At 37.1% G+C, this 15,390-nt stretch overlaps 2 protein-coding genes and 1 pseudogene across 3 annotated transcripts; 1 reads left to right on the top strand and 2 right to left on the bottom strand.

Moving 5' to 3' along the window:
• Positions 1–343: 343 nt before the first annotated feature.
• On the bottom strand, positions 344–4,614 carry LOC141596940 (alpha-(1,4)-fucosyltransferase). Its single transcript, XM_074417224.1, has 3 exons — positions 3,827–4,614; positions 1,298–1,471; positions 344–1,198 (listed from the first exon to the last, which is right to left on the bottom strand). Exons 1-3 carry the CDS (start codon positions 4,283–4,285, stop codon positions 629–631), a joined length of 1,203 nt encoding a protein of 400 aa, XP_074273325.1. The 5' UTR covers positions 4,286–4,614; the 3' UTR covers positions 344–628.
• Positions 4,615–5,414: 800 nt separating this feature from the next.
• Positions 5,415–9,688, top strand: LOC141595326 (peptidyl-prolyl cis-trans isomerase FKBP65-like; annotated as a pseudogene).
• Positions 9,689–9,693: 5 nt separating this feature from the next.
• Positions 9,694–13,168, bottom strand: LOC141596938 (F-box/kelch-repeat protein At3g23880-like). 2 transcript variants are annotated; one of them, XM_074417221.1, is made up of 5 exons: positions 12,968–13,168; positions 10,984–12,273; positions 10,750–10,851; positions 10,524–10,618; positions 9,694–9,988 (listed from the first exon to the last, which is right to left on the bottom strand). In XM_074417221.1, the coding sequence occupies exons 2-5, from the start codon at positions 12,207–12,209 to the stop codon at positions 9,978–9,980; spliced, it is 1,434 nt and encodes a 477-aa protein (XP_074273322.1). In that variant the 5' UTR covers positions 12,210–12,273; positions 12,968–13,168; the 3' UTR covers positions 9,694–9,977. The 2 variants fall into 2 exon arrangements, with proteins under 2 accessions (XP_074273322.1, XP_074273323.1); XM_074417222.1 differs by having other exon boundaries at positions 10,984–12,294; positions 12,968–13,118.
• Positions 13,169–15,390: the final 2,222 nt, after the last annotated feature.

Below are 15,390 nucleotides of genomic sequence, written 5' to 3'. Positions count from 1 at the left end.
TACTTAACGGATATCATCGTCTTAAACAAGAATCTGTGTTCGTAATGTATGAGACCACCCTGAATTCAATTTAAATGATCAGCCAAAAAGTTAATTCAAAAGGATAAAATGAACCATCATTCTCATATGAGTGTGTTTTTTTGAAAATCTAGTTTAGTCGCTTGAACAGAGCTGTAAATTAACATTGAGTTGTGAATTGTGATTGGAGTGGAGTAGGAAACTCCTCCTTGACGTTAGAACCGTCTTCGTAAGTCCTTTCACACACAGAAAAAACAGATGTGGTGTGAGCGTTCGAACTTATTTGATCTACCATCGGAACAACAAGCCACTATGGGCGCGCGGGCAGGAATGCAAAATGCAACTAACTGAACTCATCACTATGATTACAATTGTAATACAATGTGTTATCCCTCAACAGCAAACATCCTAGGTACAAAAGAGCAAGAATAAAATTTACAGCGTATGGAGTCATCAGAGTTGCCAACTCCAATTCTTATATGTTGCTCGTCTAATTATAGGATTAGTGTCGGCCTCCCACGTCAGACAGTCTTCTATCAGGTTTCGTCAAAAAATGTATAGGCAAATCTTTCCTTGCTCAGAACACGTGGCAAGAAAGAAGATGAAGAAATCATGAAGCTTTGGCATTACGTCCGCCTCTTTTACTAACGGTCTCACACAAACGACAAGGCAACGTGTCAAGACTTGTTGCACGAGTCTTCCCGTAATTGCCAAGTACACCGCATCTCCTCCAAGCATGATACTCCGCATAGCCAACAGGGTCATCAGCAAGCGCCTTCACATAAGATGCTAGCTCCTCCAATGAACTAAACTTACTTCCATCAATTATCGAATGTGGAGGTACAAAGTCCATAACATTTGGTGCCCCGAAATAGATGGGCACAGCTCCAGTGTCTAGGGCATAGAATAGCTTCTCCGTGACATAACTCTCGGTCATTGTATTCTCGATGGCAAGTACAAACTTGTAGTGCGACATGGCACAATGCAAATGATCCCACCATTTGGGAGTTGTGTCAGGGTCTTTGACGCATTGTGGATACATAGTAAGGGCCTTGTCGAGGCCGCCAACATTGTTTAAGCACTTGCCAAATGAATGATGAGGTAATAAGCTTAGAAATCTATTAGCAAGGTTATTTCTTTCTAGAAGACAACGAGATGAAGACCAATATATGAGAATGTCCTGACAAAACAAATGATAATTAACAAAAATTAAGTTCAGACTACAGAGCATAATTTGAGTATTGAGATAATGGAAACAAAAGGGCTTTTAAACACTTACATTGTTCTTCTTTGAAGATATATAATAATTTCGATTATTGTGAAAAAGGGCTCCAGCATAAGTTGATTGTACATCATCTTTGGCATGATAACTAACAAAAATATCCTCGCGTCCTGAACGTTTTCTACCAGGCTCAAGATCCATGTAGACACGTAGCGGTTCACCCACACGTCTCTAGATAATACAAAAAGCTCTTAGGTTACACGACCAAGATAAAACCAAGCAACAACAGTACAAATAGAATCAAACAGAAGAGAGACTGAGTAAGGAGTGTCCCAATTATCCATTTCTCATGCAGTACAAGATTTTTTATTTTTTTGGTCTTGTGATATGAATATATGATGGAACAAAGCAAAATGGCCGAGGCCCGAGTGTGATTTGCATATTGTGATTTGTGCATAATAAGCCAAAATCAAGCCTTTTATCTATAGGTAGTTCAATACTACTACTAACTGGCATATCTGCTATCTGGGGCTAACAAAAAATGAAGGTGGTTGCTCAAAACAGAAAGTATTATTCATGTGAAAAGCAAAGCCTTTTCAAATTATACTCTGTCGTAAACAATTATATCAGGAAAAGAGTTCCCATCAGAACATAGTTGCCTTTTCAGCGACTATTTGATTTGCTGGTAAAACAGAGCAATAATAACGATCATCAAGCATGAGGTAAAACAAACTTTACATATGAAGCGCACCCTACAATATGAATAAACTATGCTATCTCTTGCAACTTGCAAGAGGAGCTTCCAGTAATATGCACAGAAGATGGCATATTAAGAACATCTGGCTGGTAGCAATTAGTAGGATGAGCAGCAGTATGCACATTAGGTGTCATTTTGGGTTTAAGTCATGTTCGGGTTTGTTGTTATCTACGGAGTAGTTATTTAGTAATAATGGTCAGTGTGCAACAACAAACACTCAGATCAGGCAGGATCGGGTCAATTCAAGATTCAGGTCCTCTATGCGAGTGTAGATCACGTTATTCAGGCTGGGTTATTCGGGTCAGTTTTGCCAGGTCAATCTACAACCAACACTAACATAAAAGTGAGATTAGGTCACTTCATGTGCATATTACTGCTCATCCTACTAATTGCTCTCGATTTCAACTTGTACAAAGCGTGCACATTTAATCCCATACCCCGTCCTCCAAATAGAATAACCAGTCTTCACTGTAGGTTCATCTATCAACTTCTCAAAAGCTTCAGTCTTGCAAAAAATGCAACCACAACCTCCATTGAATGCTTACAAATTCGAGTACTCAAGTTGCCAAGTCCCATCCATTACACATGTGACATGGATATAGTGTTACACATCCTCAGTTCCCCACACTATAACCAGATAACATATCGTAGTGTTACACATCCTCAGATTATAAAAAAGCATCCTTGATCCACATACCAAATCCCCCATAGTATGATCCCTAACCTCTACCGTCATCCATCAGATTCATGGATTCTCGGCTATGAAAATTGAAAACCACACACACCATAGGTACCGGGCCAGTTCAGATCTACCACACAAGTGTATCCTAGAGACTCAAGTGTACGTAGCTTAACAAATTAATCCTTGTCATCTCCGCCACGTTGAAGAGATTTCAATTATGAACACTGCATACATTGAAGCTCCAATTCAAGATTTTGTCACACGAGTACACGACATTATTCATTCTGGTGCGTGGTGACCTTACACAAGCCTTATTGCAAAATAACATGCTATTTGATCCAAATACCCCATAAAAAAGGTATGGGTATTATCCATATGTAACTTTAGTTAGTCGTTTTTACCATTAAACCGCTTTGTACAAGACTAGCTGTTAGCTCATATCCCACAAAGGGAGGTCCATCATATCCTCATTATCTACCAATCAACCATATCCTCATTTACCATGAAATCCCAATTTGATTTTTCTACTATCGTAAAAAAATAGATCAAACTTCTCGAGTTATCGATTAACCTTTCCTATCGCCTATACTCATTCATCACATTACGAATTCATAATTACACTCCAAATCCCAATTCCATTTTTTACTAACCCTATTACGTACCAATCAACCATATCCTCATTCATCACATTTATGAAATCTCAATTAGACTCAAAATCCCAATTTGGTTTTTCTAATGCCATTGAAAGATAGATCAACTATACCAGGGGCTATCGACTAACCAATCCTATTACCGACCAATCAACCATATCCTCATTCATCACATTAATGAAACCCCAGTTACATTCCAAACCCCAATCCAACTTTCTTTGCACTACCCATAGTTCCATGATCAACCGTATCGACTAGGAACCCTATTCAACCATATCCTCATTCATCACATCAATGAAAATCCCAATTCAATTTCTTTGCACTAACCATCAAGACATAGTACCACAAAATATTCATTCAAATAAACACAAGTTTACCAATTACAACAACCATTTCGTCGAAAAAAACAACTTTTCAATGAAAAATAAATCAACAACAAAACAAAACAAAATCAAAAACTGAAACATCGAAAACAGAAATAAATCAAACAAAAGTACCTTCAGAGGAGGGGTAGTAGTCTCAAACAAAAGAGCATCAGGGTGATCAACAAGGACAGAAGACTTAGTCCACAAACAACTCAACCCACAATTACAACTATACAAATTCTCCATATTATCAGGTATCCATGTCCACCCTTTCACCAACACACTCACGTGCTTCTGTCTCAACTCAACCCCACCACAATCCCCACTCAGCTGCAATGAATCCGACCCATTTCCGGCCCAATTCCGGGTTTTATCCCTGAACCTGGGGCAACCCACTTGGGCATCCCACTTACTGAATGCAACCAACAGGTCAGTAAATGGGTCGGGACCGGATTTGATGATCGGGTCGGATACAGATGGGAGTGATGAGGAGAAATGGAGTAGGGTTGAGAATGCAATTAGAAGGAGAAGAGAGAATGATAGCATTATTGCGATTGTAATTGGGTTGCTTAATATGGCTCTTGGTCGCATTTCTCAATGGGTTCCTCCTTCGTATTTTGTTTTAAGACGAGGCACAAGACCGACCAGTACAATATAAACAAGAAATGGTTCGAACGTGTGACCTATTATTTACAGAATTTACGTGTTAACTTCTAGGCTAAGACCTCTGATGGCGAACATCACTTTCTTTTTGGAGATTTTGAAGGAGGAATTTTTCCAGATTTTTTTTTGTTCGGTTTTATTTTTGTGTGTGAGAACTGAGAAGAAGAGTCTTGTTTTGTGTGTTGTTCAGTTGGAGAAGAGGAGTAAGAAATACATTTGGAGATTTGGAGCATGCTTTGTGTTTTACTTTTTGGCCCAGTCAATCGTGTGTGTTGTGTTTAAATGGTTCACTTAATTCATTATTCACAAAAAAAAAAAAAAAAAAAAAAAAAGGAAGGATATTCTCTCGTGTATCCATGAAACTTTTTCGTTTTCTAAGGTACATCTTTCATTTTTCACAAAATAACTTTGATCGACAATAATTCTCTGTTACGAGTTCATAAAACGGTAATTTCTTTTTTTCAAACCAATTATCTCGTCAAAGCCTTGAATTTGAAAAAAAAAAGTTAACCGCTTTTTCAACATTTAGCCGGTAGTTATGATTGGTCAAAGCTTTTTTAACGAATAAACTTTGACCGACCATAATTCCCGACTACGAGTGAGACGTCGGTGAATTCTTTTTCAAACTAAAGACCTCTTAAAAACGGTCAATTTGAAAAAAAAGTTTATCAGAATATTCTCAACTTGTAGCCAAGAATTATTGACAATCAAAGTTTTTTTGCAAGAAAAGAGAGGTACTCCCTCCTATCCACTCTTTTCTTCCCTATTTCCTAAAACGGATTATTCAGGTTTTCTTCCCCTTTCCTTTTTGAGAAAGTTTTTATTAATATTATACTCTTACCTCTTTCCACTCATCAAACCCCACTATATACTTTATTAATATTTAATTCTAATTATTCCTACCTCTCTCCAATAACCAAACCCCACCCATCTCCTTTATTAATATTTAATCATAATTATTCATACATCTCTCCAATTACCAAACCCCACTCATATATTTATCAATATTATACTCCCACCCTTAATCTTCGTGCCCACTTCAAAGGGGAAAAAAAGGATGGATGGAAGGGAGTACATCTTAGAAACGAAAAAGTTTAGGGGTACACGAGAGAATATCCCAAAAAATAAAAATGGTTCACTTCATTTAGTTTACTGGTTCAAGCCCAATAGAAAGGAGAATATGTTTTCATTTTATGTGAACTAGCTTAAAAGTTAAAACCCGTCTAATGTTACATGTAGGGTTGTGCATCGACCCCGACCAGAATCAAAATTCCAAAAAGTTATGGACCGGAGAACGAACCGGAAAAAGTCCAATCCAAGATCGGACCGAAATTATATTTACATACCCACCTTTTCAAATTCCAGTCCAAAAATTCGGATTAGATCGGACCAATTAGACGGATTAAGTCGGCCTACAATATTTTTTACAATAATATTTTATGAAAAAAAATCAAATAACAATAATTCCGGTCTTTTCGGTGCAAGACTGGACCGGACTGAAACTTGAATCTTTAAAAAGTATTTTTAGAAACCAAATAATAATATTTAGTACGTTCATCTCTACCTCTTACTTACTTGGCTATAACCAACCCAAAAGCCGATGAACAAACTCCTGTTCCGACGTTGTCGGAAAAGCTTATCGGAAATCTCGGTCTTAAAAAGACAATTCTTCAACGTGGAACCACTTGGCAAACCCCATTTCCTGGTGATGAAATTGAAGGTCCTCAGCTAAAAAGGCTTGCTTACTTAACATTGTAGACTTGTAGTAGTATTCTTGTTAAACAACTGTGATTTGTGGTGCAATAGTTCACTACCCGAGGCGCGTTCGAGATAGATGCTCACTTGGTTCAAAGTTATGACAATGGAGCTCCCTTTGAGTTCAAACTTTAGCAAGATTTTTTTTTATTTATGCAGAGTCTGAAATATATATACGACGACAATAACATATTACTCCAGGGGTGAGCTCTCGTTTGTGATGGGCTAAGGGGGTCGAATATATACAGTCTTACCCCGTATTTAGAAAGATGGAGATATTTTGGAATGCTAAAATACTAGTTTAGATCCCGCGTAATGGATGCGCGGTATTTATAGAGTTTTTATTTTTGTATTACTTAAACATGCTGAATTAACACCTCATTAGTTTTTCATATTTCACGTCATTATATTTTTATATGAGGAAAAAAATTAAACTGTAAAATTATTCAAAAAAACTGAATAAAATTGAACTGTAAAATAATAGTGGTATCTCATTAATTGTTCATTTTTCTCGTTATTGTATTTTGTTTCGAGAAAAAGAAAAAATTAAAACTAAAAATTAATCCAAGAGAATTGAGTAATGTGCTGAAATGTATTTTTTAAAAAAGTATTTTTTTAATACCACAAAGCTAATGGTTTCAATTTATAAATTCTCTCAATTTTTTTTTCCTGAAAGTAATCAAAACGATTTATAATTTTGTTTATACATATTATGAGTCAAGTCATTCTCAAAATAGTATCAATAAAAGTTTAGTTTTTAGTGAAAATTATATAATTTGATGAAAAGATTAATTTTAATGAAAAAAATTATATTTATTAATTTCCTTATTTAGTGAATACAATTAAATTATCAATAGTTTCCTTATTTAAAAAGATGCTTTTTGGAGGGAAAATGTGTGAGTTTACCTATTCTTTTAGTAGATAGGAGATGATGTTAGTCCATGACTAAATTGAGCTAATGTTTATTTCACGGAAGTATTGAAGGATTGGATGAAGGGATAGCAATATAGCATCTATCTCTATGAAAAAAAGGGGGAGAGCCATTTTTATCATACCTCCTAATTTAGCCTATGGAGGGGCCGGTTTTCCACTCCTAGTTCGGCCTAATACAACCCTGACTTTCGAGGTTGAGATTGTATCTTGGAGTGCCATCCGGGATGTAACAGGAGATGGAGGACAGGAGGAGTACTTAAGAAGATCATTGTCGAAGGAGAGGGATGGGCGACTCATAAAGATGGTGACCGAGTATACAGGTATGTTGTAGTGAAGACGATGAGGAAGAACGAGAAATCCCAGTTATCAGTCAAGTTCGACTGTTAGTCTAAAAGTACTTGCATAGTTGCATAGAAGGGCTGACTTGCTGTTTTCTGTGAGGTAAACTAAAATCAGTAGTACCAGCTTTAAGAGTAGCCTTTGTTAGATGGGTTTGGATTGGAAGATGCAAGTCGGGCAGCTACAAAAGTTGGTTATTGCAGTGACGTTTCTAACGTGACTATCTTAGTTGAGCTTCTGTCTCGGAGACTCGGCTTCTGAAAAAGACTGTTACGGGGAAGGTCTTGATCATCCTAATGAAGGTTCTTCTGCGAAAGGTGTGAATGTTTCTCGAGCATTATATAGTATCGGTTGAATAACGTTTATTGTTCACAATGCTAAATTGGATTGTAAATTTAACAGTATATATGTTGGTAAGAGAGAAGACGGGACCATATTCGAAAAAAAGGGATCCTATCAAGAGCCATTCAAGTACATTTGCCTCCAGATCCAAGGTCCTTGGCAGCCTAAAACCCAAACCTGCATCTTCTCTTTTATTTCAAAACTGTGCAAGTAATGCTAGAATGTTGCATTGGTTCATAGATCAAGTTAGCGAGGCCTTGGACAGAGCAGTAATGTAGATGAAGAAGGAAGAAAAGGCGCAAGTTTTCATTCATTTTGATATGCTACAAGAAACTGAAATGCAGGAACTAGGTTTCAGCGACTTAAGGCTCGTCTATGAGGTGCAGTTGCCTGATTTCACTAAGGTATGTGCTCACTCTCTATGCTGTCATAATCCCTGAATATAACCAAACAGCCTGAGCTGTGTATCGTCAAGTTCCCCAAAATAAATGTGGCTAGACGAGACTGATGCAACTTTCGCCCTGTGTTAAAAACAGACACATGCTATTTCCGGATGACACATACTAGTAAGGAATGTGTCCATGACTGGTACGGAACGTGTCCATGACTCGATAATCTTCCCGTCAAACTATCTATCTCATTGGCGCGCTACTTTTCCCAGGCAAAACCCTTTTGGAAGATGGACACACATGAGAAGATTGAAGCATGTGAGAGGAAGAAACAAAGCGGAAACTAACTCTTCAAAGCCGGAAAATCCTGGCTATGAGAAGCAAAGATATCTTACCATTGCTCTCAAAAAGTCCTAATTTGACGGTGACATGCATACAGTACTTCTTTTACAGTACTTCTTGTACACTCTTTATTCAGGTGGCGACTTGCATTCAGTTCAGCCACAGCTGAACTGAGGAGAAGTCTATCGCAAACGCGCAGCTGTTAACTTCTCATCTGAACAATGCAGCATGTCAGCTCAAACTTGGAGACTACATAGGTCTGCATTTAACTTGTCAACTGAACAATGCAGCATTTGGCTTGGATCAGTTACTGACGGTCATTCAGTTGGGGTAGTTGTGTAGTAGAACTGTACTTTTTTAAGTCACAGTCGGGGTTTGCAAAAACTCGACTGTTGCAAAATCCAACTGTTTCAACAAAGTTATCTCAATGTCTCTAAGAACGGCGGGCTTATTAATAAGCTGCAATGTGTGCAGCCTTACGCCTTTACCCATTGTTTAAAAACACGGGAGGATGTTCATGATAGGTTCTAGAGCTAGATCCAAACAGCACGAAGCCCTCTTCAGACAATCCGAAGCTTACCTGAATACCTCTAATTTAGACAAAGCCGATGCTGATATAAGAAAAGCACTGACAGTTGATCCAAACAAGTAGTACGTCCTATGTAAATTCATTGCTCTCTTATCGGCATCTATTTGCATAGTTCATTGATCATTCTCGATTAACAAAAACCGACATTTTTATCATCATCTTGTGCTTCAGAGACATCAAACATGTTCTTAAAATGGTTAAGGCTAAACAAAAGGAGCATGCCTTACAGCAAGCTGAACAATTTGGTACAATGATCTCAAAATTAGTCTAGCCTACCTACTTTCGTATGATTTATAACCTGTCACACCCTCAGTATTGAATGCAAATTCTACATCAAAAGGATTCTACTTAACTACAGGCTACATTAGCAGCCTGTATAAAATCATGTTATGACTAATATATCTATTATTACATTGCCTAACAAGAATCCTGTCTATGGCGGCTAGTCAGAGTAAGATGGTAGGCTAAAAACACAGAGAGACAGTAATGCAAATCACCAAAATCAGTCACAATAACTGTGCTACTTCCCTTCTATTACAAATGTACCATACTCAGACAATGGTAAAACATTTGGGATGCAACAGCAAAACACGAGTGGTTTGCAAGGGTTCAGAAGCTCACTAGAAGGGGTATGGACGACAAATAAATGCTTCAAAAGTTAAACCAGACAACGATATTTAAGGTCAACATAAAATGGCGATTGTTGCACAAATGAGACAGTTAGCTAAACACGTCTCAAAGGTGAGTGTAAGCCAAAACGAGTATATAGTCGATTACAGGCTTATAGCAACGGCCATTAGTTTCAAGTTCAGACATACCAACAAGAGTTCTAAAGTCAAGCTCAGACATACTAACAAGAGTTCTAAAGGTTATGAGTTCCTACAAACTGCATTCTCAGACTTGAACTTATACTTTCTTAAACTTGAGCTCTTCAGACAAGACCTGTATAGGATTTGAAAACAACATATATATAGAGTTACATTGAGGCGGCTGATGGAAAATATACCAAGTACAGATTTATCGTCCTTAGGTTTAAATTATTATGAAAGCATCAAAATAGTTTAATAAACTGGCTGCCCTTCGTTCTATCATTCAATTCAATCCCTACACAATTTTCACCATGGGTCACATGACTATGTTTTGGTAACATAGGCGTAAAGCTACATACACCCAACCCCATTTACCCCGCCATGGTAAGGAACCTTACAGGCACAGGGTTATGTTGGATAATGTTACTGTTACTGTGTGTATAGATTTATCATCTGTTCCCAAAGTAGCCATTTTTGTAGAACTTAAGTCCTGGGATTACCCTAAATACGCTAGTAGTCTAAAGATGAGCTGCGAAAACATTAACTTTAAATGAAACGGACCCCAATGTTCCTTTACCCAATGGGATATGATTTACGAACATTTGTAAACAAAGTAGCTTATAAACTGCAAAGAAGCGAAATACGTAATAAAGATGATAGTATCATACCCGCTTGGGATAAGAACTCCGAGAGCTCTCCCGTCACTTGGCCACCTCCAAATTTCATTAATGCCTCATAAAACAAGACTCCCCCCTGATAATAGCTGCAAGTAAAACAGGAAACTTAACAAAGCAGCTCTAACTTTATTGTCAATACAACATTATCGAGGATTAGCAGATTCAAGTAACAAGTTCAAAATTACGTTGTTTCAGCAAACAGGAAAAAGCATCTTACATATTATCATCAACTGGATCTTCTTCATCACCATCGTCGAGCACAACTTCATGTTCATCAATAGTTTGAGCATGACTATTGCGATCAATGTTGTAAGTAAATCTGTAGTCAACATAGTGAAAAAATCTGAATAGCTATATCACTTGTACTTTTCATCATAAAATTACATGTTAACTAGAAAAAGAAATAACTGTCACAAAAATGCATACAATTTGTTTACAATATAAGCTTTACCTCTTTTTCATGCGACCACCAGCTTCTTTGTAGGTACCTACTCCATGTTTCTTGTCAAGAAGAACCAGACTCTCTGTAAAGGCACAAGTAGACCAGGAGCGCCAACGTCCACGAAACCCAAGCCTCTTAGATTGTTTCGTACTTGGATCATATGACACCAGCGTTCCTTTTTTGGTGAATCCTAGTACCTCTCCGCTCTTCCTCAAACATTGAACCCACCCTAAACCGATATTAGAGCCCAAGTCGAGGCTTATCACTTGGCACCATGATGTCCCTACATTATATTCGTTCTTCACCCAGATTTCACAGCGTTCCATCTCTTTCCCAGAAAACCCTCCCTTTAGCTGTGAATATATGACCGACAACTTTCCATCATGTTCACACACACTGAGATTGAGTGTGTTTACCTTGATAAGATGCTCAGGTAGTTTCATTTTCTTGAATCTCTCCCCTTCAACATCAAACAACAACAAACAGTTTTTTTCAAAGACTTTGGTTTTAGCATCTCTTTCCCATGCAACCCAATGAATATTCCCGTTTAAAAAGCACTGAGACCACTTGATATCGCAAACGCAAATATCGACAAGATAATCAGCACAAACCCACCTCCATCTTTTATCCTGAACTGAGTATAATTCCACTTTTGGAGGAGTAGTGTCCAAATGATTCTTATCACGGAGATAAACCAATCTCACCACTTTGTGATCACCCCTCTTGGAATCATATCCGAACCCTAACATACATATGTAAGCACCTACAGATACTTGGTAGGTGGCAAGAGGAACGGGAAGCTTAATGTACTTGTGGATCAAAGGGTTCCACAGAAGGACAGTGTAAGTATAACCAAATAGGTCATCAGAAAGACACACTAAACCATTGACACAGCCCACGACACGAAAATGGTATCCGGTCTTGGTGGCCATGAAGGGACAACTGAAGCTGTGGCATACCTTAAGATTGTTAGCTTCCTTATCTTCACCTGAATCGCGAAAAAGCGTGTACTGCTCTTGTTTTTCAGGGGGGTTAGAAAACTGTTTGTACAGAATTAGCGTATTTGCAGCATTCTGGGAGTAATATTTCAGGTGAGCATTTATAAACGATGGTGAAACAATAAGAGAATCCCAAGGTTTACAGACAACACGGCATTTCCCGAGATCTTTCACAGGAAGGAGTTTCAGGATTTCAATCCAAATCTCCTCGCTGATTTCTTTGTCTATATCAGACATTTTGACAAGTTCGTTGATTAAAACGTTCCAAATTTTCTTAGGAAAACTATTCTACAGTATGGACCTGCAATTTATGAGCACCAAACTGAAATCAACCAGAAACAAAGCACTATAAAAAACTCAAAAAATAATGTAACCATCAAAACTTCAAGCTGACACTACACGTCTACATGTGTTTTGAGATCAAAGCAGTTCAACGGATAGAATGTGGCAATATAGAATTCCAGTTTTCTTCCTCACAGTAAGTTAGTAGCCAAATCAGCGAAACTCTCACAGAATTTTAGATGATGCTACAACTAAAAGCGCATGTAATACTTTTAGCTCGTAACATTGAGTACTAGCCTAAACTGCAAGATCAATGGAGCTATAACAGAAGAAAAAAAAGACTGAAACAATGAGAAATTCCAGGCTCACAGAGACGACGACAGTCACGACAAGGTGTCATATGTTTTCACAGGAAGGAATTCAGGAATTCTAACTAAAAACTTCTTACTAGTCTTCAGTTTATTCAGGAATTCTTACTAAACCGAGAACGTCTACTAGTCTTTCAGCCTGGTTTTTCTAACATATACCAAACAATTATGTAAATCTAATGACAAATATAACATCTTCTCAACTGTTCTTGAGCTCAAACAATAAGCAATTTGGGTACACAGAAATTAAGCTTAGCATGATATAAATTGATATGGGGAAAATGCTGAATTTATGCTAAAGATGTAATATTTGAACTGGGTTCAGTCAAAGATGACAACTTTTACCTGATTTCAAGGAATTTTCTTTTGAATTTTGCTTCCTGAAGCTCGTTCAATCAGTTTGTTAAACCCAGGTGAAAGTTTTGTTCAGTTTGTGTTCTTGGTAAAATGAAAGAGGGGAATTGTTAAACCCTCACCCTCACCCTCACCCTCACCCTCACCCAATTGGTTCTATTTTGCTTGTTTATTTTAGCGCGTGGGATTTCCATTTTTTTTTTTTTTTTTTCGGTAACAAAACTAGATTGATACCACCTATCTCATTAGTTGAAGATTTGTCTTGATCAATTATTTACGTTTGTATTTTATTTTTTACCGTAACTCCCAAACTTCTGTGATTCGAATGGAAATTTCTATAGTATTTTAAATTTCCCCGACAATTTTTGGGGTTAAGGGGTTAAAAATAAGGGGAGTAAATTAAAAATGAGGCCCTGTTGTTTTGGACTTAAAGTCACTTAATTTCAGTTCACTTCAGATCTTATAAGTTAAGTTAAGTTAAGTTAAGTTCAGTTCAGTTCAGATCCTATAAGTTCAGTTCAGTTCAGATCCTATATCGTTTTTAATTTTTTTTTTTTTTTTTAAATGATTTTAGCTTGTTCTAGTAGCTACTGAAATGCTATTTTTTCAGCAGCGTTTGTAGCAGCTGCTGGAATGCTATTTTTCAGCTGCTGCTGAAAATAGCATTCCAGCAGCTGTGCACTGCAAAAATTCAATCTTGCATCAAAATATTATACCCTGTAATCTATTAAACCTAGTTTCAAAACAGTACAAACAGGATGATCAAAAGCCATAAAACACAACTTCCTCAAAAAAACAAAAGAAGCCAATACGCAATGGCACACACACGTACATAAAGCATGAGCAAACTATTGAGACTCCGCTAATGAAACAACATAACTGGCCCACATATCTCTCATCTGATTGATGTCCTGTGGCGAATATTCTGGGGCTTTGTTGAATATTAGTTAAAACTACAATTCAAAATATATATAATCAAAATAGATATAATACATGGAAGTATACAGCATTAAACTCAATTTACGTCTGAAATAATTTTTAAATCACACTAACCCGTATCAGAATGGTAGAAAGTTTTCCGTCGATAACCTTCCACATGGACTGACAAACATAAAAGGCGCATTGTTTGTCGTCTGGTGCTTTAGGAGACTATTATATAAATCACACACAAATTAGCTGAATTAGATAATCAACCGCTCGCATAAACATTAATTAAATGATACGAGTAATTATTAAGAATACACTTACTATTGGCGTGATAAATTTGGGATCAGTGTTGCTTTCATATTTCCCAAGTGGACATAATCTTTTTTTTGCTTCAAAAACACTAATTCATAAATATACAACATGCCATTGTTATTTGCATATATATTGCTCAAGTCATACAATAACAAATGACATTATTGAAGGTTGTAAACTTACTCAGTTATCATCCTTACACAACTGTCAGAGAGTTTGCCTTCGCGAGAGTCAATCCAGTACATTGTTTTTGTTTCTACTTGGATTGTCAGTAGCACCTAATGCTTCCTATTCATTTTGGGACATTGAACTGTTAGTTCATTTACACGCATTTAAGCATGTTAATAATAAATTTATAGAACCGTGATTCATTACAATAATCACGTACTATACATACATATTCTCATTGTAGGGGGCAAGCCATAGTTTTTTGGACGACATCACCCGATGAGCGATACTATTGATTTGTTCTTCGTATGAAATTCTGTGCCCAGAGAACGCCTTAGGACTCAAGAATCCGTAGGCGTGAATTAGGACCTTCCACTCAGCGAACTGATTATTGAGGTACCTATTACGCCACATGGAACGAAGATTGTTATTGTAATTGATAATTTAAACAAACATCATTATTCGTAAATGGAAATGATTAAATAGTTTTATTAATAAAACTTACTTCATCCAAATCAAAATGTGAACAACATCTAAATTGTCAAGGTCGACAAATTCCATCAGTTGCTTTGGGTCCAGTATGGCTATATCAGCTGCACCCATAACTTCCTTTTCAATGTTAATCATGACTACATCCCCTGTAGGTGACCTCTTTACAGTCAGGTTGTGCAAAGCCTTCAGCAAAGCAGTTTTCATGTTTTTCTTATATTCACACGATTCATAATAAGAATCATAAGCAGGCTTGACTGCAACAACTTTCGTTAACGTAGTAGTAATTGCTTTAACTGCCATCATGGCTTTGCTTAAATTCTGCAAATGTAAAGATTAAAGTACTTACGATATGTTAATATTCGTACCCTAATCTATTTAAAGAACAAGTAATAATTAACGTCTGCATATAGGTACCTTGGGGATGACAACATTGATGAGGTTGACAGGCCATTGCACACAAGAGCTTAGGGCTTCTTTCAAATAAGTGACCTCCTCATTAGGAAATGGTACTTTTA

This window comes from Silene latifolia, chromosome 8 (assembly GCF_048544455.1).
Source record: "Silene latifolia isolate original U9 population chromosome 8, ASM4854445v1, whole genome shotgun sequence".
NCBI lineage: Eukaryota > Viridiplantae > Streptophyta > Magnoliopsida > Caryophyllales > Caryophyllaceae > Silene > Silene latifolia.
This window is presented reverse-complemented; position numbering and strand designations above follow the sequence as displayed.

Coding starts and splice junctions, on each gene's coding strand:
- LOC141596940 (XM_074417224.1), bottom strand. CDS start 4,285: ATGCGACCAAGAGCCATATTAAGCAACCCAATTACAATCGCAATAATG. Junction 1,472..3,826: donor CTACTACCCCTCCTCTGAAG/GTACTTTTGTTT, acceptor TGTATTATCTAG/AGACGTGTGGGTGAACCGCT. Junction 1,199..1,297: donor TATCTTCAAAGAAGAACAAT/GTAAGTGTTTAA, acceptor TTGTTTTGTCAG/GACATTCTCATATATTGGTC.
- LOC141596938 (XM_074417221.1), bottom strand. CDS start 12,209: ATGTCTGATATAGACAAAGAAATCAGCGAGGAGATTTGGATTGAAATC. Junction 10,852..10,983: donor GGTGGTCGCATGAAAAAGAG/GTAAAGCTTATA, acceptor TGTTGACTACAG/ATTTACTTACAACATTGATC. Junction 10,619..10,749: donor GATCCAGTTGATGATAATAT/GTAAGATGCTTT, acceptor TTTTACTTGCAG/CTATTATCAGGGGGGAGTCT.